Here is a 27,172-nt window from a genome sequence, read left to right on the forward strand (position 1 = left end):
GGCTGCCTGCAATTTGGCAGTTCGAATCTCACCAGGCTCAAGGTTGACTCAGCCTTCCATGCTTCCGAGGTGGGTAAAATGAGGACCCAGATTGTTGGGGGCAAGAGGCTGACTCCATAAACTGCTTAGAGAGGGCTGCAAAGCATTGTAAAGCGGTATATAAATCTAAGTTCTATTGCTATAGGATTGGGTGCTATGAGTGACACTGTGCCATCATTACCACTATGGGATTTGTTTGTTTGTTTGTTTATCTGTCTTTTAAAACCACCCATCTTTCACAGAGGGACACTAAATGGTGCACAAAGAATTGGGATTCCTGGCGAGATGGTTAGTTAATAAACTTACTAACACCCATCTTCATCTCTTGACCTAAACCGGTGATCTCTAAACTTGACAACTTTAGGACTTGTGCACTTCAACTCCCAGAATTCCTCAACCAGCCATGTTGGCTTTAGAATTCTGGAAGTTGAAGTCCACAAATCTTAAAGTTGCCAAGTTTGGAGACCCCTGACCAGGGGTGAAATCCAGCAGGTTCTGCCAGGTTCTGCAGAACTGGCAGTGGAAATTTTGAGTAGTTCGGAGAACCAGCAAATACCACCTCTGGCTGGTCCCAGAGTGGGGAGGGAATGGGGATTTTGCAGTATCTTTCCCCCAGGAGTGGGGAAGGAATGGAGATTTTGCAGTGTCCTTCTCCTGCCACGCCCACCAAGCCACACCATGCCCACCAAGCCATGCCCACAGAACCGGTAGTAAAAAAAAATTAAATTTCACCACTGCCCCTGACCTAAACAATGGAAATCCCAGACCAGAACAGGAAATGGGGATCAGTTACATATATGGTGGGAACATAGCCTGGCCATATCTTGATGAAATTGCAAAGCGATATAGGAAGGAGAAAAAAAAACCCTAAGTATAATTGTATTCGGTCATGCAAATATTTCTCTGCCTTTTCCCCACCCTTAATTTAAAAAAAAATATGCTAAAATATTTCTTGCATCTCTGTGTTTTGAGCTTCTCCTTATGGGGCCTAATTTTTTTTCAAAAGATACATACAGTCCTGACATCTTAATACTTCTGGAATATATATATATATATATATATATATATATATATATATATATATATATATATATATATATATATATATATATATATATATATATATTCCCTTCAAAAGAATGCATGAATAGGCATTGATTAAAGCAACCATTCTAAAGTTCTTATCTACCCATCTTAAAACCATATTCAAAGCAGAGAAACTGCACGACATTCGGAAATGAGCCGTGCAACTATCAACAGAAATTGAACTGTGTGTCACTGAAGAATTCTGGTTAATTAAATGTGTTCCGCTTCCAAATTCCCACAATCGGAAATGTGATCAGCTGCAGGGCTCCTATTCCAAACATATCTAACTAGATGTGTGAAATACAGGTAGTCCTTGACTTGTAACAATAGGTTTACTGGCCATTCAATGTTACAATGGCACTGAAAATGGTGTTTTATGGCCACTTTTTCACACTTACTACGACCATTGCAGCATCCTCATGGTCACATGATCAAAATTTGGACCATTTTGGCAACTGGCATGTACTTATGACAGTTGCATTGTCCCAAGGTCATGTGATCCCCATTCGCGACCTTTTGACAAGCAAAGTCAATGGGGAAGCCAGATTCGCTCAACAACCATTTTGCTAACTTAACAACTGCAGCCATTCACTTAACCGTGCCAAGAAAGTTTGTAAAATGCGGCAAAACTCAGTAGTTTCATTGTTCCTCACCTACAGTATAGACAGAATCTTGCCAAACTAAAGCAACTACCGTATTTCCCCAAAAATAAGACAGGGCCTTATTTTCTTTTGACCCCCGAAATAAGCGCTTGGCCTTATTTTCTGGGAGGTCTTTTCCTTTTTTTTGCGGTGCAGGAGGTACAAGCTCGCCATACCTGGGGGGGGGGGGTGGCAGGGGCACAGAGCTGCAACCATCAGCTGGACATGTCAGGACAGTGCCGGACAGCCACTCATCAGTAGGCTGCTGCCCTGGCCAGGTCTAGCTGCGAGTGGCACCAGCAGGCAATGGCGACGGGACTTCCAGTCGCAGCGGCATGGCCGAGCCAACAGCATGGTGCAAAATTCTGGAAAGTATGGCTGAAAGCGCGTGCACAGCCACAGGGGCGAACAGCTGATGAGCAGCTGTGTTGTGCTGCCGCTGGAAGTTTTGCGGCCGCCACCAAGAGAAGGGGCACGGGAGCTAGGGTTTGCGGGAGCAGCCTCCGCGAGGCTGTTCTGTGTGGATGGCAGGTACATGTGGGGCATGTTTCCTCCCTTTCCCCCCTGGAAATGGTGGGGACTGGCTGTGCAGGTGCTTCAAAGACCTTATTTTTGGGGGAGGGCTTATTTTAGCACATGTGCTCAAAAGCCCAATTGGTCTTATTATCTGGAGAGGTCTTCGTTTCGGGGAAACATGGTACTTGCATCATTTAAGATACCCTCTGAGAATTGCTAGAGAGGCACCTTCTTTAACTCTCCTTCTCCGTCTCTTTGCTGTCTCTTTGCCCTTTGGAATGCAATCTTTCCCTCTTGGGAATCCAGACTTCATTCCACCCCAGTAGCAGTGGTGAAGGTGTCAGACTAGAGATTAGAGAGACCCAGACTCCATTTTTTACCAAGGAAGCTCTTTGTATGCCTCTAAACCAATCAATCTTTCTCAGCACAATCTATTCTCGGATATGGCTGGGATGGGAGAATGGTGGAGGGAGTCCAGCATCCTATGACATAGAAGAAAGATGGCATACAAGTCTAGCAAACAAACTCTTCTCATGCAGGTTCTAATTGATAGGTGTTCCTGAAATTCAAAGCTTGCATTACTCTTGCCTGGGAGAAATTATTGTGAACGTACAAACCTATGCATGGCCCATCCCCTCCTTTCTACTTTGCAGAATAGCTGTCAGTTGTGTCAATTTTTTAAAAAGCAAGTGTCACTGCATTAAAATGATGATTAGAAGTGAAACATATTATTTGACATTTCTAAAAGCACACTGCTTCTTAAATTTGACCTACTGCTTCAGAACAAGGATGTGTACCCCCTTCTCTCTCTCTCTCTCTCTCTCTCTCTCTCTCTCTCTCTCTCTCTCTCTCTCTTTCTCTTATTGAATGGCATTTCTGAATAAGCAAAGTGCACCCTGATAACATGCTTATAGCTAGTCTGTATTACAAGCACCCTTTGCACTGAAAATCATGAGCCAGAGGGAAGCCTGCCATGGGAGATGAATAAATCCGTCAATCTCTGTTTCTCACTTTCAAAACCATATGCTCGGTATGGCCCACTGCCATATCAGTTGGAGAATTTGAAGGAAAAAGACAGGTAGGGGGATGGGAGGTAGGGGGGGAGAGAAGGGCTTAAAACATTTGCAAGCATCTTCGTGCTCATGTCTGCTAGACCATATTTTTTTTTTTGGCAAATTGCTTTTCTGCAATAAGAGCATGGTGGGGTGCTTACTTTAGTCTAAAGTGGACTAATTAATATGCCTATGTTTTCAAATGCAAATTGTATGATACCTTTTGGAAAAAAATATAGAGTGTGCCATACAAATACCTTCTGGTTTGAGAAGTATGAATTAAAAGTGGACAGATTATCTTCTCCAGAATTAGCATGGGGTGGCTTGTCATCTAAACTGATGCCTTCAGTGGTGGGTTCCTCCCGGTTCTGCCTGGTTCCACCGAGCCGGTAGCAGTGACGATATGATGTCACCGAACAGGTTCTGCCCTGCCCCCCTCCCCCCACATTATTCTTACCTTTTATTTGGCCCCACCCCCAATCTATTGCTGCCTCCTGAGTCCCAGCTGATGGACTATAAGGAAAAACTGTTTAAACTCTTGCTGGGGGCTTCAAAGGGCTGCTCTACAGCTGATCAGTTGTAAAAGGCAGTTTGGTGGTAGACCAGTGCCTCCAAAAATACATGGGTAGACCAGTGTCTGCAAAAATAAATGGGTAGACCAGTACAGCTCTGCAAGCAGTTAAAAGCCTGGTAGACCAGTACCTCTGCTAAATCCTAAAGAATTGTCACATGACCATCAAGCCATGCCCACAAAATAAGCCACGCCCACAGAACCGGTAGTAAAAAATTTTAGAACCCATCCCTGGATGCCTTAGCCCAGGGGTGTCCAACTCAAGGCCCAGGGGCCGGATCTGACCATCAAGGTTCTTAGATTTGGCCCACATGGCTGTCCTGGAAACAGCAAAGGACCGGCCTGCGGTGCCTCTGCCAGAGAAAACAGAGCTCGGGAGGGCTGTGTGCAGCCCTCCTGAGCTCCGTTTCCACTGGCAGAGGGTTGCAGGAGGCCATCACAGCTGAAAACTGAGCTCGGGAGCCTGTTTATGCTGGCTGAGTCCTCAGGTCACCACAGGTGCCCCCTCTGACACAAGTGATGTCAAGATGGCCATGCCCACCCCGGCCCCCTGAGGCCAAAAACAACCTGATGCAGCCCACAATGAAATCAAGTTTAACACCCCTGGTCTAGATTTAATTTGGGCGTGTGAACTGTTACCCATGGATACAAGACAGCATTTTGATCCCCATTCAATACGGTGATAGATAGCAGGAATGAATCTGTCTGATTGCTTAAACTTGCCAATTATCGCCCTGGAGATAACAAACGGCCATCTTCCAGCCTGCCCAGAAGTCCATTTTCTAATGGCTTTAACATGGTCCATTAAGTGTATTATTGTACAAGAGAGCTGAGCCGTTTGTGGTAACCATCTTTTTATTAGGATCCATATGCATGAGATTATAATCTTTTTTTTTTTTAAAGAGGTAGTCATTTGAATATTTACAAAGGGAAGGACACTGAAAAATATGCAGCACAGACAGATATTATTTTAAGAGCTCTTCTCAGGTGTTATCTGCCCATTTTAAAAAAATCTCATTCTGAGAGGCTGAGGGAAGAAAATGGAAAGGAGGGACTCTCATGTCATTTGAATGGGAAGAAGCAAGAAGTCGACACAATAGGTGTAGGAAACAAACATTTCCAAGTCCCAAAAGTAGCTTTTTTTCAGAAGGCAAAAAAGCAGCAGGCTGGGGGGATTCTGGGAGATGAAGTCCACCCATCTGAACTCCATTTGCTGAGGTTGAGAAACACTGACCTGGCACTTCCTAGCATATCAAGGTTACAAAGTAAGAGGTAGCACCAGGGGTGGGATTCAGCCAATTTGGACCAGTTCGGGCGAAACGGATGTTAATTTTAATCTGGTTCGCTGAACTGGTAGTTCTAAGGACTGGCTGACCCTGTCCCTCCCAGGAGTCTCCATGCGGCCCATTTTGGATGCCAGGTAAGTGCAGCGCCCACGCGGAGGCTCTGGGAGGGCGAAAAATGGGCCTCCCGGAAGTTCTGGAAGTCTGGAAACGGGCTTGTTTCTGGCCTTCGGAGGGCCTCCAGAGCCTGGGGAGGCTATTTTCGCCCTCCTGGAGGCTCGAGAAAAGCCTCCGGAGCCTGGGGAGGGCAAAATTGCACCCCGCCCACAGTGGTGCAGGAGGCTGAGTAGGCCACGCCCACCATGGCCACAGCCACCCAGCAACCGGGCAGCGAACCAGTTGCTAAAATTTTTGAATCCCACTCCTGGGTAGCACAAAGCTTCCGATCGACATCCAAGCCTACATTTTTCTTGACACCAACCCTTTCTTCTCAAATCAAGCCATTTTAATTCTATTTCCTTCTTCCTGCTCGGAAACGAGAATTATCTCTTACCAAGGACATTTCCCCTGTGGTGACTTTAAGATTCCAGTAGCGTTCAGATGTCAAATTTAACTTGCACGTCCTTAAGCCAGAACAAAGCAAGCAGTGTGATTCTGCCAGGAATCTGAAATCAGGATCCGGGGAGTGGAGTGGGGGAACTGAGTGCTTTTTAACTCAATGTACAGGATTCGGTCCAAACCCCTGGTTTGAGCACTCTGCTGAAGACAGAGATGCAATCACAGATTACTTTAATTTTCATCTCCGCGCTATTCAATTTATTGATGATTAAGTGAGCATTCATGCTTGCAAGGCAGACAGGTTTGAAATCTTAAAAAACAGCACTTTCAAGTTAAATGTAAGTGAATTAGATTGTCGTTTCTTGCCTGATGCAAATGAACCTCTGTCCTCATTCTTTAAAGCAGCTAGCCAAGTTTATCTATTCTCTTTAATAATGCAATTTAATTTACCAAAGGTTCCCATTAAAAATTTATCTGACTGCAGCAGTTGGAGTCACCTAGACATATTGTTATAGTTAAAAATTAGCTTTAGTGAACATTGCAAATTTCCTGCTGTGAAGCTGAGCCTCGCTTCGAACAGAAAAAGCTCTCTGGGCCATCAACTGATATTACATTTAAAACAAAGGAGTCTAGGCTCACTGAAAGAGAGTGCGATTATTAAAAAGGCATCACAACTAGGACTGTGGAGCTATGATGAATTAATTGCACCGCAGATGAAAAGTAGGCTGTGGAAAGAGTTCTCCAATGCATCAGGAGTTCCCTGCATTTAAGTATAACATGTGCTATAAAGAAAATTTAGAAATGTGTTATTATATATGTTGATAGAGGCAAGAATCCTCCGTGTGTAAAAAGACACATCAACTCCCACAAGGGAAGAATGGATGGGAAAAGTGATGGAGTTGGTAAAGATGGCTAAGCTAATTGTTTTAATTAAAAGAGAAGAACTTATCCAATTTTGTTCCACTTGGAAGCTGTTCCTGGGTTTTATGTTTGCAAGAGAAAAACTTTGATCTTGGATAACTAGATGAACTTCATTGCTGTAGAAATGGAAAGAAGAAAGTTGAGATTTTCAGCTGTATTTTGTATTTTACTGCACCGAAAAGAGTCGGAAATAATGCTTTCTTTTTCTTTCTCCTTTTCCCCTTTTCTCTCTAACCTTTATTTCTATTCGTATTTTATGCGAATAGAAAAACCCTCCCTTTTTATGACTCAGTTCGGGGTAGAGTAGAGGCGATTGAATGGAGCTGAGCATTTACTGGCCGGATACCCTTCCTGACTCCTATGTAAAGTTCACAGCAGATTTTTTCTTTTCTTTTTGCACCCTGAGAGAGAAACATCTGCTGCTACCTAGGATTGAACTCTTAACCTTCTGAGTGGGAGGCGAGCATCTTCACCACTAGGCCACCGCACCACTCATATTTGATACTACAATAAACTCTAATAAAATTAAAGTAAAAATACATGGGAGAACAGATTAGATGGGAATGCAAGTAAACTCACTGCCAAGCTCCCATTTGTCAACAGGTTGTCATTTTCCAGTGACTAAGAAACAGATCAAGTTTCGCAGGTAAAAACAAATTCTGAAATGGTTGAAGCATCAGGCATGATAACAAATTCTAGACCAGTGTTTTTGAATCTCAACAGCTTTAAGATTCATGGACTTCAACTCCCAGAATCCCCCAGTCCACACATCTTAAAATACCAGTAAAGGAGAATATTTGTAGCTCAGGGTGGAAATGAGGGTTCTTTGGTGCTCTCTTGATAGTTTCCTTTTTTTTTCTTAATTTAAAAAGTTTTTTTTTTTATTAAATATACAGTTAAAAACATTGGACATAGTGAGATTTCTCTGGTTCCAACATTTCCATCAAATTTTTCCTTACAACAACTACAATTCATACTCAATATATACCTTCGTACAATCTATCAAAATTCAGCTACATAAATCTCTTCGTCTGTGAAAATTACATCCAATACCAATTCCTACCTATCACATAGTACCAACATAATAATTCTCCAACTCTCAATTTATCCATATTTCTCTATCCCGACATTTCTCCTCCTCTCCAACCATTGAAACATTTTATTCCAGATTTCATGATATTCCCTTTCACCCTTGTCTTTGAGTTCCAGAGTCAGCCTGTCCATTTTTGCGCAAGTCTGAATCTTATTTATTATCTCTTTTTCAGGGGGAGGGGGTTCTCTTTACTTTTCCAATTTTGTGCAAAGACCAGTCTCACTGCCATTAATATATGCAACATTAGGTATATTGTTTCTTTATTATATTTATCCTTTGTGATGCCCAATAGAAAGATCTCTTGACAGTTTCCTTGTAGATGTTTCATGACCCAACTAGGTAACATGGGGGGGGGGAGAAATTGATCCCCTCAGAATGGGCTCACAATTTAGGTGTCCTCCTAGACTCACAGCTAAGATTAGAGCAACATCTGACAGCTGTGGCTAGGGGGACCTTTGCACAGGTTCACCTGGTGCACCAATTGCGACTCTACTTGGATCGGGAGGCTCTCCTCAGAGTCACGCATGCCCTTATCAACTCATGGTTAGATTATTGCAACACGGTCTACATGGGGCTACCCTTGAAAAGTGTTCGGAGACTACAGTTGATCTAAAATGCAGCTGCGTGAGCTATTGTGGGTGCACCTGGATACACCCACATTACACCAATTCTCTGCGAACTGCACTGGCTCCCTATTGGTCTCTGGGCACAATTCAAGGTGTTGATTATTACCTTTAAAGCCCTATGTGGCTCAGGGCCAGGTTATCTTCGAGACTGCCTTCTACTACATAGCTCCCAGCAACCGGTAAGATCCCACAGTTTACATGTACTCGGAACAGCTTACATCCTCTGACGATACCTTAACAGTTCCTAGGTCCTTGGTTAGGACTCGAGCTGCTGAGCTATTAACCAGCCTCAAAGGCTGTGAATCTCACTAAAGCTTAACCAATAATAACAACAAAAACAAAAACAACAACAACAACAATAACAACAACATCATCAGTGCTTTGGGTCATGAAACTTCTGCAAGAAAACAACCAAGCTCAGAGAGCACCAAAAAACCCACTGCTTAACGTTGCTGAGAAATACTGGTCTAAACAGTCAATAATGTTCTAAGACCCTATTCCCTATGAAGGAGACAGGTTGGTAAAAATGCATTCTTGTGCAGAAGAACAAAATACTACCAAAACAAATTGGAACAGAAGCGTCCAACTTTTAAACTGTAAGGAGCTCCATTTTTCTCGTGGATAATTTCTTTCGGACGTTCGCCCACTGTGGAGGTGTGATAAAAGCAAGTGGGGTTGGATTTCCGATGACTGAAACGATCACTTGCAGAGAGATTTTAAGAGTATGCCTGTCACAACTAAATCAAGAAGCCATATAAGATTAAGCTAAGAGCCAAACACTGCTCTAAAGCTACAAATGGGCAATGCAAAATTAGGAATATAATGAAGACCAAGCCAGTCTTCCAACATTGATGGTTGATTATTCTAGTAAAGAAGTATTCTAGCAAGAAAGTAAATAGCAGGAAAACAGAAACCACACACCTTTCCCAAATGCAGTTAAGCACAGATTATTATAATATTAAGATAAGATTTTCAGTATTTACTCACTTCGTCAATATATCTATATGGACATAAAAGAAATATATCCATTCCTTCCACAATTATGCTTGCTATAGAATAAACCGGCCTCTGAACTCTTTATGGACTAGAAACATCTAAAAGAATGTCTTAAGTTTCCTAAAAACTTTGCTTTTTCCACCAACTGTCAAATAATGTAACACAATAATGTTCACTTAGTTATCGAAAGAAAGTAAAAAGTGCCAAAGAACTGTGACCATTGACCTATTTTTAAAGGATTAAAAGAGCAAAGATGGAGAGCCAGAAAGAAAGATCCATACATTCTGGTAAAATAATTTCACAAATCAACTAAAGAACCACTCGCTCCAAATTTTGAAGGCCAACAATGAATATTCCATAACTTACAGGCAATACTGTTTACACAATTGGGGAAGGGCAATATTTCCAGCCAAGTCAAAGCAGAAAATCCTACCTCTATGTTGTTTGTCATCAGCATTGTCAAAGCCTGCAAATGATAAGAAAGAAAAACATCATATTAGCATCGATCGGACAAATGACTAATTCCATTAATCACCTTTTTTAATGTAACAAACATCACTTGCAGGTTAAGGCTAGCAGATAATTCACAGCAATAGGAAAGCCAAGGCAGAAACATATCTATTTGGAGATTCTCAATTATCCAGGTCATAGTTGTCCCAAAGATGTTTTTCCAAAAGGCAACTCAATTTTCTTGGTTTTCTTTTTTCCCCTGTGAAAACATGTTGCTTCTTATCCAAGAAGCTTATTCAGTTCTGTACTGTTCTTCAGAACTGAAGAAGCTTCTTGAATGACAAGCAAAATGTTTTCAAAGAAAACACCAAGGAAAACACATCATGGTGACCAAAACTGAATGCAATATTCCAAGTGTGGCCTTATCAAGGCATGATAAAGTGATAAAGTGATAAACACTTCATGTGATCTTGATTCTATCCCTTTGTTTATGCAGCCTAGAACTGTGTTGGCTTGTTTGGCAGCTGCTGCACATGGCTGGCTCATATCTACATAGTTGTCCACTAGGACTCCAAGATCCCTTTGATCTTGGTTCTTTGATTTTGACTTGTTGTGTGATGTGAACCTCCACACTCTGGCTTGGGGGGGAAAAAACCCACACACAATTTATGGGTTTGGTGTGAACTCTAAATACTGTATGTGCACCAGTGCTAACAATGTTCATGAAAAACAGAACTTGGTACAATTTTCAAAAGCAGTCATGAATGTAATCTCTCGGTGAATAGAATGGAATGGAATGGAATGGAATGGAATAGAATAGAATAGAATAGAATAGAATAGAATAGAATAGAATAGAATAGAATTCTTTATTGGCCAAGTGTGATTGGACACACAAGGAATTTGTCTCTGGTGCATACACTTTCAGTGCACATAAGGAGAATAAAATACATTCATCAAGAATAAAAAGATACAACACTTAGTGATAGTCATAGGGAAACAGTCAATATAAATCGTAAGGATACCAGCAACAAAGTTACAGTCATACAGTCATAAGTGGGAGGAGATGGGTGATAGGAACAATGAGAAGATTAATAGTAATTCAGACTTAGTGAATAGTTTGACAGTGTTGAGGGAATTATTTGTTTAGAAGAGTGATGGTGTTCAGGAAAAAACTGTCCTTGTGTCTAGTTGTTCTGATGTGCAGTGCTCTATAGCGTCGTTTTGAGGGTAGGAGTTGAAACAGTTTATGTCCAAGATGCGAGGGGTCTGTAGATATTTTCACAGCCCTCTTTTTGACTCGTGCAGTATACAGGTCCTCAATCAGTGGTGAAATGCTCCCGGTTCAGACTGGATCACCCGATCCGGTAGCGATGGAGGTGGGTAGTTTGGAGAACCAGTAGCAAAAATCCCTGCCCTCCCTCCATGCCCAGCTGAGCCACACAATCATCAGAGGCTTTTTTTTTTAATTTTTAAAAGCATTTTTTCTACAACCTCTTCTGCCGAAAAAATGTTTTTAAAAGTAAAAAAAAAAAGTCTCTGATGATCGTGCGGCTCAGCTGGGATCGTCAAAGGCTTTTATAAGCATTTTTTCTACAACCTCTTCAGAGGTTGTAGAAAAAATGCTTTTAAAAGCCTCTGACGATCCCAGCTGAGTTGCCTGATTGGCAGAGGCTTTTTTTCTTTTAAAAGCCTCTGCCGATCAGGCAACTCAGCTGGGATTGTCAGAGCCTTTTGAAAGCATTTTTTTACAACCTCTTCGCCAAAGAGATTGTAGAAAAAATGGTTTTAAAAGTTTTTTTAAAAATTGGCCACGCCCACCCAGTCACATTACCCCACCACCAAGCCACGCCCACAGAACCGGTAGTAACAAATTTTAGATTTCACCACTGTCCTCAATGGAAGGCAGGTTGGTAGCAATTATTTTTTCTGCAGTTCTTTTTTTTTTTTTGTAGAAACTTTATTAAGATTTTTTACAAACAGAAAAAAAGAAAAACATACAAACAAAAACAAAAAAAAACATAAATGTAATGACATTTTCAGTTAATATCAGATGTGCAGTGTTTTAACTATTTACATAAATAATACTTGGTGATATTTCAAATCACTTTTAACCATTATTTAACACACCTTTAAGTCTTTCTTTCACTTTATCATGCATCCACTTGTACCACCTTTCCCACACAATATAGTAAACTGACTTCTCGTCATCATTTAATTCATGAGTTAATTTAGTCATCTCTGCGCACTCCAATGTTTTCCTAATTGTGAGCTCTTCTGGTGGTTGAGTTTTCTCTTTCCAGTACTGTGCGTATGCCAATCTGGCGGCTGTAATCATGTGAATCATTAAATGTATCTTTTCCTTTCCATATGGCTTCTTTACTATTCCCAGGAGAAATATCTCTGGTGTTAGTTCAATATCTTTGCCAATTATTTCATATAACCACTTCCTGATCTTATTCCAATATCCTTTCGCTTCCGGGCATGTCCACCACATGTGAAAGAAGGTGCCTTGACCGTGGCCACATTTCCAACAATTGGGATGTATATTAGGATATATCTTTGCTAGTCTGGCCGGGGCTAAATACCATCTATGGAGCATTTTGTAATGGTTTTCCTTGTAAGCCACCACTCTAGTCAGTTTAAGATTCCTGTTCCATGCCTCCTCCCATTCTCCAAAGTTTATATCACGCCCTATATTTTTCTCCCATGCATTTATTTGATTCTTTGTGATATCTTCGGACTTCTCATCACCTAATAAATAATTGTATAGTTTGGCCAGAATCTTTTTATTTGTTCCCATCAGGACTTTATCCAGTCCATTTGGTCCAAGTTCTAAACCGTATTGTTCTTTGTCTTTCTGATATCTAGATTTTATTTGCGAATAGGTCCACCAATCTAAGATTATTCCTTGCTCTTGTAAGGTATCATTTGGTTTAAGCTTCCCTCCTTCGTCTAAGATATCTTTATATCTGCCCATTTTCTCCATCCCCCATTTTTCTGCAGTTCTAATTATCCTCTGAAGTCTGTGTCTGTCTTGGTTTGCAGAAAGGAGTGTAAAGGAGGGGGAGGGAGGGAGGGAGGATGAGAAATTTTATTTTCTCCCAGTGGCTGTTAATGTTATTTTTACCCTGGCATGTACCTCCAATAAAAGTGGAGAAAAAGCTCACATATATCAAAAACGGTATTCCAATCAACCAATTTGGGGAAACATCATTCAACTGTGTCAGCTGAGTAAAATGGCTCTCGGATAATGAGAAAAATAAGGAAAGGAGAAAAACATTTCTCCTATCTCTTCTTCTGCCTGTGTTAATTCTTTTTATTTATCTAAGCCATTGGAAGGTTTGGAAAAGATTGGTAATGGAATAACACTTCCAATATAATCTGTTATTAAAAAGAAAAATAGGTATAGTGAAATGGTAAGCATCCTTACTTGAAAACTAAGAAAACTAATTCACGCTGTGCTAATCCAATATACATTTGGGGTTGATTATTATTATTATTATTATTATTATTATTATTATTATTATTATTATTATTTCTGGTTAATCTTTAGTGAGATTCACAGCCTTTGAGGCTGGTTAATAACTCAGCAGCTCGAGTCCTAACCAAGGACCTAGGAACTGTTAAGGTATCGTCGGAGGATGTAAGCTGTTCTGAGTAAGGTGGTTTTTTGTACAGTCAAAATGTACAAGTCCGGTAAATTTAGAATTTCTAAATAGCGGGGTAGCCCTTTGGGTATTGCTCCAAGGGCTCCAATTACAATTGGGACAACACACAATTTCTTTTTCCACAGTCGCTCAACTTCAATTTGCAAGTCCCGGTACTTTGTGATTTTTTCTTGCTGCTTATCTTCAATCCGTGCATCACCAGGTATTGCAATGTCAATGAACCATACTTTTTTTCTTTTCAACTATTGTTATGTCAAGTGTGTTGTTGTTGTTGTTGTTGCTGTTGTTGTTGTTGTTGTTATTATTATTATTATTTTGATATATGTATCGGTCCAACTCAAACATAAACTCTGGTCAGCTTGCAGCAGTGGGAAAAATAAATATATAACAAACAAAAACTATATTTTAAAAAAACAGCCACAGGTTGCCTTCAGCCTAGAATTTCTAAACATAAGCAAGGTAGTTATTGACTCTTACCTTTTGTGCCATTGTTTTAAGTGAATTACTGCAGTTGTTCTAAGTGAACCTGGCTTCCCCCCCTTGACTTTTGTGGGCCCCACCCCCAGGAAGTTTGCAAATAATGATCATATGACCCAGGTCCCCACACTATAAAAAAGATGTTGAGACTCTAGAAAAAGTGTAGAGAAGAGCAACCAAGATGATTCGGGGACTGGTGGCTAAAACATACAATGAACGCTTGCTGGAACTGGGCCTGGCTAGTCCATTGAACAGAAGGATTAGGGGAGATATGATAGAACTCTTCCAATATCTCAGGGGCTGCCACAAAGAAGAGGGAGTCAAGCTATTCTCCAAAGCACCCGAGGACAGGACAAGAAGCAACGGGTGGAAACTAATCAAGGAGAGAAGCAACTTAGAACTAAGGAGAAATTTCATGACAGTGAGAACAATTAATCAGTGGAACAACTTGCCTCCAGAAGTTGTGAATGCTCCAACACTGGAAGTTTTAAAGAAGATGTTGGATAGCCATTTGTCTGAAGTGATGTAGGGTTTCAGTGGAACTACTGGGGGTTGGACTAGAAGACCTCTAAGGTCCCTTCCAACTGTTATTCTATTCTATTCTATTCTATTCTATTCTATTCTATTCTATTCTATTCTATTCTATTCTATTCTATTCTATTCTATTCTATTCTAAAACCCATAAGATGGTTCAGTACAATGTTGGATTTCAGAACATTTGAAGAAAAAACAAAGACCACACCTGGAATACTGCATCCAGTTTTGGTCACCACATTATATATATATAAAAAAAAGATATTGAGACTTTGAAAAAAAGTGCAGAGATGAGCAACAAAGATGATTAAGGGCCCAAAGACTAAAATATATGATGAATGATTGCAGGGATTGGGTTTGGCTAATCCAGTGAAAAGAAGGACCAGGGGTGATATGATAGCAGTGTTCCAATATTTGAAGGGCTGCTACAAAGAAGAGTGGGGCCAACGTATTTTCCAAAGCACCCGAAGGATGGATGGGAGCTAATCAAAGAGAGATCCAACCTAGAAACTAAGGAGAAAGTTTCTGACAGTGAAAACAATCAACCAGTGGAACAGCTTGCCTTTAGAAGCTGTGGGTGCTCCATCACTGGAGGCTTTTAAGAAGAGATTGGACACCCACCTCTCTGAAATGGTATAGTGTCTCCTGCCTGAGCAGAGAATAGGACTAGAAGACCTCCAAGGTCCCTTCCAACTGATATTCTCTGTTTCATGTTCTAAACATAGATGCCTCATTCAAGTACATGCAAACTCAGTCATTGATTGCACTCAGTGGCTGCTTCCGCCAAAGCATTCAGAAAATTATATAGTTGTACAATTCTGTTTTCTATGCTTAACAGATGACAATTCCCCTGAAAATACTGGATGACTAATAAAGTAAAGCCGATCTCTTGCATGGAAATACTTTCTGTTGTGCTCCGCCAGCAGCCACGGAGTTAGCAACGGAGTTGGACAGTGAGGAGGCTGGGGAGGACCATGGGCCAGTCCTGGAGTCTGGGGAAGACCCGGATAAGGGCTCTGCATTGGAGGCAGAGATGGGGCCAGGGCCATCTGGGAGTGATGCGCAGACCCTGGAGCCTCCAGAGTCGGACAGCAGAGAGGCAGAGGAACAGGAGGAGCCTGTTCCTAGTGCACACATGCACAGAGCTGCCAGAAGGCAAGAGCAGCTAAAGCAAAAAGGACGACTCAGGAGTAAGGCCAGGAGATGTTTGGCCCCTCCCATAAGGCTTAAAAGAGCAGCAAAGGCTCTTGGGCTCTTTGTAGGAAAGCAATGTTGCTAAATCTGTTTCCAGTCAGCGTCTCTTGTTTCTGAACTTTGTGGGGCTTTGCCAAGAAAGGCCTTTGGCAGGGTGCCAAAGAAGATAAAGGTTTGTGATAAGCCCGAAGGACTTTTTCTGAAGGACTTGTTTTAGAATTAATTTGGACTAAGCTGGGAATGAAGTAATTCGCAGCTGTTATAATAAAGTAGTTTTTGTTTGGGACTAATTGTGTCTTGTAATGCCTAATTGAGCCTAGGTCTCAACACTTCTTTTCCAATGGTTGAAGTAAAAATGCCGCCTGATTTCTAGTACTTTTAAGAAATGCTGGTAAGGAAAATATTGACATGATTTATTATTATTTTTTTTGCTACTTAAGAGTGCAAAGAGGAAATTCTCAGAGTTTTAAGAATTATGATGGAAATGGAAGACTGTTCAGTGTATAGGGGATCAATGGAATAGATTTAGCATTTTTAAGACAGTTTCTCATCAGATTCCAGAGAAGGCTTCAAATATCAAAAAGCCAAGGTTTGATTTGAAACATCAGTTAATTTAGCTGACTTTTTTTTAAATCCATAATCCCTGTTGATAAATTGAATAATGAGGCAGTGAGTTAATTCATCAATCATCCAATCTTTGAGAGGCAACTGTTTAAAAATTTAAAATCAAAATAATAGATTTGGGCTTTGGAGTGAATTTATTGCCTCTATATCACTGTTTCTCAACGTTGCCAGCTCTAAAATGTGTGGACTTCAACTCCCAGAATTCTCCATGCTGGCTGGGGAATCCTGGAAGTTGAAGTCCACACAACTTAAAGTGGACAAGGTCGAGAAATACGTCTTTTAGGTCATGCATAAATTGAAAGATGATCTGAATTACAATTGCCTTTTTTAGATCTGAAAGCTGAACCTCTAGTTCAAGGTTTCTCAACCTCGCCAACTTTAATGTGGACTTCAACTTCCAGAATTCCCCATCCAGTTAAAGACCAGACGTCTTAAAAGTCATCATGGTTGAGAAACACTATTCTACACTGTATCAAAATATACTGAAATTAATATATTGAGAGGGGAGTTACCATCTTGTACATATTTTATTTTGAACACCTATGAGCTTCTAAAGTAATGCTTCTGGAGCAGTTTTTTTTTAACCTAGTTATGTATACATTTCCAGAATGTCCCAGCCACCAAGACCATTGCAAAGAATTCCAGGAGTTGAAACCCATGCATCTTGAAGTAGGCAAAGTTGGAAACACTGCTCTAAGGTAAGAAGACAAAGGAGTTCCTGTAAGTTTTACTCTGCTAGTTGTAGCTGACTTTAGAGGGAGGTGCTCATCTCTTTTTCTTTAAGCCATTGAGCCAGTCCTATCTGAAGATGTTTCCATGGTCATGTGGCCAGCATGACAACATGCCACGGTGCAAAGTGTATGAGAAAACGTGGAACGCTATTTGCAATAGCAATAGCACTTAGACTTATATACTGCTTCACAGTCCTTTTAGAGCCCCCTCTAAGCGGTTTACAGAGTCAGCATATTGCTCCCAACAATCTGGGTCCTCATTTTACCGACCTCAGAAGGATGGAAGACTGAGTCAACCTTGATCCTGGTGCGATTCGAACTGCCAAATTGCAGGCAGCCGGCAGTCAGCAGAAGTAGCCTGCAGTACTGTATTCTAACCACTGCGCCTCCACATCTCTTACCTTTCCTACCAAAGTGGTACCTATTTATCTACCTGCATTTATGTGCTTTTGAACTGCTAGGTGGGCAGGAGCTGAGACGAGTGATGGGAGCTTAGACCATCACACAGTGGTACGACTCAAACTGCTGGAGTATAGATCTTCTCTAGCAACTTTTAAGCCACTGAACCACCACATCTCAAAACTTCTCTAGAATTAACCAAAAAGATTAAGTTACTGGGTTCACACATGGCCCTAAAACATCACATCGTTTCAGCCTCATGCATTGTACAAAGCCAGTCAATTGTGCTTTGTCAACAAACCAGAGTTTCGTGAAACCTGACACATAAAACTGGGTCAAGAAAGATTACTGTTTCATGCAAATGCCACAACCATTTTAAATAATCCCCCAGACTAAGGGCTAAATTAACTTTACCTGGTTAGTCACATTCTGCAACCAGATTAAGAGGGTTAAAACAGCAAGACTCAAGAACACAGTCAAATGCCTCTAGCCTTCCCCAACTTTAAATGCAGATCCTTAAGAGTGTCTCTCAAACTCGCGTCTTCATTCAACATGACAACATGGGAAACGTTACATTTAAGAATAGTAATCACACAAATGACCAGAAATTAAATTATATTGAAAATAAACAAGTGAAATCTAATTTTATCCTGGCTACATACATATTTTGGCAATCAGAAAGATGTTATGCTGAAAGTGATAAGATATAAATTGAATTAGCATTGTCTACTGGCTTACTAAATCAGCATTATTCAAAAAAAAAAAAATTCTGCACGAAAATATAATTATATATAAATTCTTGATTTCCTAAAGATACTGCCTGGGACAAAAATATATACCCAAACAATACAATGCAGAAACTAAAAATTATACATTTCAGGAAATTGTGCCTAAAAATAAACATTGGTGTCTATATTGTAGAGAAATAAACCCTGATGGAAAAAAACGGTTTGCAAAAATGCAACTCTTCAAGATCAATACACACAATAACATGTACATATTTTCATGTCATTTGTTTTATTCCTTTAATGCAAACTGACAGGAGAAACAGCAAATCTGACAGAAACCATAATTGACAGGTTTGGCCATTCCAAATCATGGGCCACAAAACAAATGCCCTTCAGCACCATTTTTGGCAGAAAAGGCAAAATATGCATTCAACAAAATAAATCAACTGAAAAGAGAGTTGACGCGCTGATTAACTTGTGTTAATAAGTGGGGTAAACTGAGTCAAGTAGCTTGAAAGGACTTGGCCTCATTCCATTATTACGTCGCTCACCAAATGAACATGCTAGAGGATTGTACATTTTATGCTGAGGTGGGTCCAAGCAAAGATGCCTACAATGGAGAAGAGCAAGAGGCAGACTTCAAGAAGAGACTGGAATGGTATAGGGCAGGGGTTTCATTGAGGGCCCCATCAGGGCTGTGGTTGACCTTGGGGGTCAGGGGGGGGTGACCGACTGGCTGGGTGTAGCCAACTGGGTGGGTGTGGCCAGCTTGACGCCACTCCCCAAACTGCTGGCATGTTTCCTCTTTGCATTGGGTAGACCACACCGAAGCTACGCTGGCCCGATGTTTCCTCTTTGCATTGGGTAGACCAAGCCGAAGTGACGCTGGCCCGATGTTTCCTCTTTGCATTGGGTAGACCAAGCCGAAGTGACGCTGGCCCGATGTTTCCTCTTTGCATTGGGTAGACCAAGCCGAAGTGACTCTGGCACGATGTTTCCTCTTTGCATTGGGTAGACCACACCGAAGCTACACTGGCCCAATGTTTCCTCTTTGCATTGGGTAGACCACACCGAAGCTACGCTGGCCCGATGTTTCCTCTTTGCATTGGGTAGACCAAGCCGAAGTGACGCTGGCCCGATGTTTCCTCTTTGCATTGGGTAGACCAAGCCGAAGTGACTCTGGCACGATGTTTCCTCTTTGCATTGGGTAGACCACACCGAAGCTACACTGGCCCAATGTTTCCTCTTTGCATTGGGTAGACCACACCGAAGCTACGCTGGCCCGATGTTTCCTCTTTGCATTGGGTAGACCAAGCCGAAGTGACGCTGGCCCGATGTTTCCTCTTTGCATTGGGTAGACCAAGCCGAAGTGACTCTGGCACGATGTTTCCTCTTTGCATTGGGTAGACCACACCGAAGCTACACTGGCCCAATGTTTCCTCTTTGCATTGGGTAGACCACACCGAAGCTACGCTGGCCCGATGTTTCCTCTTTGCATTGGGTAGACCAAGCCGAAGTGACGCTGGCCCGATGTTTCCTCTTTGCATTGGGTAGACCAAGCCGAAGTGACTCTGGCACGATGTTTCCTCTTTGCATTGGGTAGACCACACTGAAGCTACGCTGGCCCAATGTTTCCTCTTTGCATTGGGTAGACCACACCGAAGCTACGCTGGCCCAATGTTTCCTCTTTGCATTGGGTAGACCAAGCCGAAGTGACGCTGGCCTGATGTTTCCTCTTTGCATTGGGTAGACCAAGCCGAAGTGACTCTGGCACGATGTTTCCTCTTTGCATTGGGTAGACCACACCGAAGCTACGCTGGCCCAATGTTTCCTCTTTGCATTGGGTAGACCACACCGAAGCTACGCTGGCCCAATGTTTCCTCTTTGCATTGGGTAGACCAAGCCGAAGTGACGCTGGCCCGATGTTTCCTCTTTGCATTGGGTAGACCAAGCCGAAGTGACTCTGGCACGATGTTTCCTCTTTGCATTGGGTAGACCACACCGAAGCTACGCTGGCCCAATGTTTCCTCTTTGCATTGGGTAGACCACACCGAAGCTACGCTGGCCCAATGTTTCCTCTTTGCATTGGGTAGACCAAGCCGAAGTGACGCTGGCCTGATGTTTCCTCTTTGCATTGGGTAGACCAAGCCAAAGTGACGCTGGCCTGATGTTTCCTCTTTGCATTGGGTAGACCAAGCCGAAGTGACGCTGGCCCGATGTTTCCTCTTTGCATTGGGTACACCAAGCCGAAGTGACGCTGGCCCGATGTTTCCTCTTTGCATTGGGTAGACCACACCGAAGCTACGCTGGCCTGATGTTTCCTCTTTGAATTGGGTAAACCACACCGAAGCTACGCTGGCCCAATGTTTCCTCTTTGCATTGGGTAGACCACACCGAAGCTACGCTGGCCCGATGTTTCCTCTTTGCATTGGGTAGACCACACCGAAGCTACGCTGGCCTGATGTTTCCTCTTTGCATTGGGTAGACCAAGCCGAAGCTACGCTGGCCCAATGTTTCCTCTTTGCATTGGGTAGACCACACCGAAGCTACGCTGGCCCAATGTTTCCTCTTTGCATTGGGTAGACCAAGCCGAAGTGACGCTGGCCTGATGTTTCCTCTTTGCATTGGGTAGACCACACCGAAGCTACGCTGGCCCGATGTTTCCTCTTTGCATTGGGTAGACCACACCGAAGCTACGCTGGCCTGATGTTTCCTCTTTGCATTGGGTAGACCAAGCCAAAGTGACGCTGGCCCGATGTTTCCTCTTTGCATTGGTAGACCATGCCGAAGTGACACTGGCCCGATGTTTCCTCTTTGCATTGGGTAGACCAAGCCGAAGTGACGCTGGCCCGATGTTTCCTCTTTGCATTGGGTAGACCAAGCCGAAGTGACGCTGGCCTGATCTTTCCTCTTTGCATTGGGTAGACCAAGCTGAAGCTACGCTGGTCCAATGTTTCCTCTTTGCATTGGGTAGACCACACCGAAGCTACACTGGCCCAATGTTTCCTCTTTGCATTGGGTAGACCACACCGAAGCTACGCTGGCCCGATGTTTCCTCTTTGCATTGGGTAGACCAAGCCGAAGTGACGCTGGCCCGATGTTTCCTCTTTGCATTGGGTAGACCAAGCCGAAGTGACTCTGGCACGATGTTTCCTCTTTGCATTGGGTAGACCACACCGAAGCTACGCTGGCCCAATGTTTCCTCTTTGCATTGGGTAGACCACACCGAAGCTACGCTGGCCCAATGTTTCTTCTTTGCATTGGGTAGACCAAGCCGAAGTGACGCTGGCCTGATGTTTCCTCTTTGCATTGGGTAGACCAAGCCGAAGTGACTCTGGCACAATGTTTCCTCTTTGCATTGGGTAGACCACACCGAAGCTACGCTGGCCCAATGTTTCCTCTTTGCATTGGGTAGACCACACCGAAGCTACGCTGGCCCAATGTTTCCTCTTTGCATTGGGTAGACCAAGCCGAAGTGACGCTGGCCCGATGTTTCCTCTTTGCATTGGGTAGACCAAGCCGAAGTGACTCTGGCACGATGTTTCCTCTTTGCATTGGGTAGACCACACCGAAGCTACGCTGGCCCAATGTTTCCTCTTTGCATTGGGTAGACCACACCGAAGCTACGCTGGCCCAATGTTTCCTCTTTGCATTGGGTAGACCAAGCCGAAGTGACGCTGGCCTGATGTTTCCTCTTTGCATTGGGTAGACCAAGCCAAAGTGACGCTGGCCTGATGTTTCCTCTTTGCATTGGGTAGACCAAGCCGAAGTGACGCTGGCCCGATGTTTCCTCTTTGCATTGGGTACACCAAGCCGAAGTGACGCTGGCCCGATGTTTCCTCTTTGCATTGGGTAGACCACACCGAAGCTACGCTGGCCTGATGTTTCCTCTTTGAATTGGGTAAACCACACCGAAGCTACGCTGGCCCAATGTTTCCTCTTTGCATTGGGTAGACCACACCGAAGCTACGCTGGCCCGATGTTTCCTCTTTGCATTGGGTAGACCACACCGAAGCTACGCTGGCCTGATGTTTCCTCTTTGCATTGGGTAGACCAAGCCGAAGCTACGCTGGCCCAATGTTTCCTCTTTGCATTGGGTAGACCACACCGAAGCTACGCTGGCCCAATGTTTCCTCTTTGCATTGGGTAGACCAAGCCGAAGTGACGCTGGCCTGATGTTTCCTCTTTGCATTGGGTAGACCAAGCCGAAGCTACGCTGGCCCAATGTTTCCTCTTTGCATTGGGTAGACCACACCGAAGCTACGCTGGCCCAATGTTTCCTCTTTGCATTGGGTAGACCAAGCCGAAGTGACGCTGGCCTGATGTTTCCTCTTTGCATTGGGTAGACCACACCGAAGCTACGCTGGCCCGATGTTTCCTCTTTGCATTGGGTAGACCACACCGAAGCTACGCTGGCCTGATGTTTCCTCTTTGCATTGGGTAGACCAAGCCAAAGTGACGCTGGCCCGATGTTTCCTCTTTGCATTGGTAGACCATGCCGAAGTGACACTGGCCCGATGTTTCCTCTTTGCATTGGGTAGACCAAGCCGAAGTGACGCTGGCCCGATGTTTCCTCTTTGCATTGGGTAGACCAAGCCGAAGTGACGCTGGCCTGATCTTTCCTCTTTGCATTGGGTAGACCAAGCTGAAGCTACGCTGGTCCAATGTTTCCTCTTTGCATTGGGTAGACCACACCGAAGTGACGCTGGCCCGATGTTTCCTCTTTGCATTGGGTAGACCACACCGAAGCTACGCTGGCCTGATGTTTCCTCTTTGAATTGGGTAAACCACACCGAAGCTACGCTGGCCCAATGTTTCCTCTTTGCATTGGGTAGACCACACCGAAGCTACGCTGGCCCGATGTTTCCTCTTTGCATTGGGGAGACCAAGCCGAAGTGACGCTGGCCCGATGTTTCCTCTTTGCATTGGGTAGACCAAGCCGAAGTGACGCTGGCCTGATCTTTCCTCTTTGCATTGGGTAGACCAAGCCGAAGTGACTCTGGCACAATGTTTCCTCTTTGCATTGGGTAGACCACACCGAAGCTACGCTGGCCCAATGTTTCCTCTTTGCATTGGGTAGACCACACCGAAGCTACGCTGGCCCAATGTTTCCTCTTTGCATTGGGTAGACCAAGCCGAAGTGACGCTGGCCCGATGTTTCCTCTTTGCATTGGGTAGACCAAGCCGAAGTGACTCTGGCACGATGTTTCCTCTTTGCATTGGGTAGACCACACCGAAGCTACGCTGGCCCAATGTTTCCTCTTTGCATTGGGTAGACCACACCGAAGCTACGCTGGCCCAATGTTTCCTCTTTGCATTGGGTAGACCAAGCCGAAGTGACGCTGGCCTGATGTTTCCTCTTTGCATTGGGTAGACCAAGCCAAAGTGACGCTGGCCTGATGTTTCCTCTTTGCATTGGGTAGAACAAGCCGAAGTGACGCTGGCCCGATGTTTCCTCTTTGCATTGGGTACACCAAGCCGAAGTGACGCTGGCCCGATGTTTCCTCTTTGCATTGGGTAGACCACACCGAAGCTACGCTGGCCTGATGTTTCCTCTTTGAATTGGGTAAACCACACCGAAGCTACGCTGGCCCAATGTTTCCTCTTTGCATTGGGTAGACCACACCGAAGCTACGCTGGCCCGATGTTTCCTCTTTGCATTGGGTAGACCACACCGAAGCTACGCTGGCCTGATGTTTCCTCTTTGCATTGGGTAGACCAAGCCGAAGCTACGCTGGCCCAATGTTTCCTCTTTGCATTGGGTAGACCACACCGAAGCTACGCTGGCCCAATGTTTCCTCTTTGCATTGGGTAGACCAAGCCGAAGTGACGCTGGCCTGATGTTTCCTCTTTGCATTGGGTAGACCAAGCCGAAGCTACGCTGGCCCAATGTTTCCTCTTTGCATTGGGTAGACCACACCGAAGCTACGCTGGCCCAATGTTTCCTCTTTGCATTGGGTAGACCAAGCCGAAGTGACGCTGGCCTGATGTTTCCTCTTTGCATTGGGTAGACCACACCGAAGCTACGCTGGCCCGATGTTTCCTCTTTGCATTGGGTAGACCACACCGAAGCTACGCTGGCCTGATGTTTCCTCTTTGCATTGGGTAGACCAAGCCAAAGTGACGCTGGCCCGATGTTTCCTCTTTGCATTGGTAGACCAAGCCGAAGCTACGCTGGCCCAATGTTTCCTCTTTGCATTGGGTAGACCACACCGAAGCTACGCTGGCCCAATGTTTCCTCTTTGCATTGGGTAGACCAAGCCGAAGTGACGCTGGCCTGATGTTTCCTCTTTGCATTGGGTAGACCACACCGAAGCTACGCTGGCCCGATGTTTCCTCTTTGCATTGGGTAGACCACACCGAAGCTACGCTGGCCTGATGTTTCCTCTTTGCATTGGGTAGACCAAGCCAAAGTGACGCTGGCCCGATGTTTCCTCTTTGCATTGGTAGACCATGCCGAAGTGACACTGGCCCGATGTTTCCTCTTTGCATTGGGTAGACCAAGCCGAAGTGACGCTGGCCCGATGTTTCCTCTTTGCATTGGGTAGACCAAGCCGAAGTGACGCTGGCCTGATCTTTCCTCTTTGCATTGGGTAGACCACACCGAAGCTACGCTGGCCTGATGTTTCCTCTTTGCATTGGGTAGACCAAGCCAAAGTGACGCTGGCCCGATGTTTCCTCTTTGCATTGGTAGACCATGCCGAAGTGACACTGGCCCGATGTTTCCTCTTTGCATTGGGTAGACCAAGCCGAAGTGACGCTGGCCCGATGTTTCCTCTTTGCATTGGGTAGACCAAGCCGAAGTGACGCTGGCCTGATCTTTCCTCTTTGCATTGGGTAGACCAAGCTGAAGCTACGCTGGTCCAATGTTTCCTCTTTGCATTGGGTAGACCACACCGAAGTGACGCTGGCCCGATGTTTCCTCTTTGCATTGGGTAGACCACACCGAAGCTACGCTGGCCTGATGTTTCCTCTTTGAATTGGGTAAACCACACCGAAGCTACGCTGGCCCAATGTTTCCTCTTTGCATTGGGTAGACCACACCGAAGCTACGCTGGCCCGATGTTTCCTCTTTGCATTGGGGAGACCAAGCCGAAGTGACGCTGGCCCGATGTTTCCTCTTTGCATTGGGTAGACCAAGCCGAAGTGACGCTGGCCCGATGTTTCCTCTTTGCATTGGGTAGACCAAGCCGAAGTGACACTGGCACAATGTTTCCTCTTTGCATTGGGTAGACCAAGCCGAAGCTACGCTGGCCCAATGTTTCCTCTTTGCATTGGGTAGACCACACCGAAGCTACGCTGGCACAATGTTTCCTCTTTGCATTGGGTAGACCAAGCCGAAGCTACGCTGGCCCAATGTTTCCTCTTTGCATTGGGTAGACCACACCGAAGCTACGCTGGCCCAATGTTTCCTCTTTGCATTGGGTAGACCAAGCCGAAGTGACGCTGGCCTGATGTTTCCTCTTTGCATTGGGTAGACCACACCGAAGCTACGCTGGCCCGATGTTTCCTCTTTGCATTGGGTAGACCACACCGAAGCTACGCTGGCCTGATGTTTCCTCTTTGCATTGGGTAGACCAAGCCGAAGCTACGCTGGCCCGATGTTTCCTCTTTGCATTGGGTAGACCACACCGAAGCTACGCTGGCCCAATGTTTCCTCTTTGCATTGGGTAGACCACACCGAAGCTACGCTGGCCCAATGTTTCCTCTTTGCATTGGGTAGACCAAGCCGAAGTGACGCTGGCCTGATGTTTCCTCTTTGCATTGGGTAGACCAAGCCAAAGTGACGCTGGCCCGATGTTTCCTCTTTGCATTGGTAGACCATGCCGAAGTGACACTGGCCCGATGTTTCCTCTTTGCATTGGGTAGACCAAGCCGAAGTGACGCTGGCCTGATCTTTCCTCTTTGCATTGGGTAGACCAAGCTGAAGCTACGCTGGTCCAATGTTTCCTCTTTGCATTGGGTAGACCACACCGAAGTGACGCTGGCCCGATGTTTCCTCTTTGCATTGGGTAGACCACACCGAAGCTACGCTGGCCTGATGTTTCCTCTTTGAATTGGGTAAACCACACCGAAGCTACGCTGGCCCAATGTTTCCTCTTTGCATTGGGTAGACCACACCGAAGCTACGCTGGCCCGATGTTTCCTCTTTGCATTGGGTAGACCAAGCCGAAGTGACGCCGGCCCGATGTTTCCTCTTTGCATTGGGTAGACCAAGCCGAAGTGACGCTGGCCCGATGTTTCCTCTTTGCATTGGGTAGACCAAGCCGAAGTGACGCTGGCCCGATGTTTCCTCTTTGCATTGGGTAGACCAAGCCGAAGTGACACTGGCACAATGTTTCCTCTTTGCATTGGGTAGACCAAGCCGAAGCTACGCTGGCCCAATGTTTCCTCTTTGCATTGGGTAGACCACACCGAAGCTACGCTGGCCCAATGTTTCCTCTTTGCATTGGGTAGACCAAGCCGAAGTGACGCTGGCCTGATGTTTCCTCTTTGCATTGGGTAGACCACACCGAAGCTACGCTGGCCCGATGTTTCCTCTTTGCATTGGGTAGACCAAGCCGAAGTGACGCCGGCCCGATGTTTCCTCTTTGCATTGGGTAGACCAAGCCGAAGTGACACTGGCCCGATGTTTCCTCTTTGCATTGGGTAGACCAAGCCGAAGTGACGCCGGCCCGATGTTTCCTCTTTGCATTGGGTAGACCAAGCCGAAGTGACACTGGCACGATGTTTCCTCTTTGCATTGGGTAGACCACACCGAAGCTACGCTGGCCCAATGTTTCCTCTTTGCATTGGTAGACCATGCCGAAGTGACACTGGCCCAATGTTTCCTCTTTGCATTGGGTAGACCAAGCCGAAGTGACACTGGCCCAATGTTTCCTCTGTGCATTGGTAGACCATGCCGAAGCTACGCTGGCCCAATGTTTCCTCTGTGCATTGGGTAGACCAAGCCGAAGTGATGCTGGCCCGATGTTTCCTCTTTGC

The 27,172-nt window shown here is 44.6% G+C and overlaps 1 protein-coding gene across 16 annotated transcripts in view; it reads right to left on the minus strand.

Annotated features, from left to right (window-relative positions):
- RBFOX1 (RNA binding fox-1 homolog 1) overlaps positions 1 to 27,172 on the minus strand; it is a 2,479,215-nt gene that overhangs the window by 1,846,207 nt on the left and 605,836 nt on the right. For all 16 annotated transcript variants that reach the window (XR_015729837.1, XR_015729838.1, XM_087878443.1 and 13 more), the window contains exon 3: positions 9,816 to 9,848. Coding sequence is in view for 14 of the 16 variants with exons in the window: in XM_087878443.1 (XP_087734569.1) it covers positions 9,816 to 9,848 (33 nt within the window). In the remaining 2 variants the exon portion in view is untranslated. The remainder of the gene's footprint in view (positions 1 to 9,815; positions 9,849 to 27,172) is intronic.

This window comes from Pantherophis guttatus, chromosome 14 (genome assembly GCF_059756535.1).
Source record: "Pantherophis guttatus breed Tessera chromosome 14, ASM5975653v1, whole genome shotgun sequence".
NCBI classification, from domain to species: Eukaryota; Metazoa; Chordata; class Lepidosauria; order Squamata; family Colubridae; genus Pantherophis; species Pantherophis guttatus.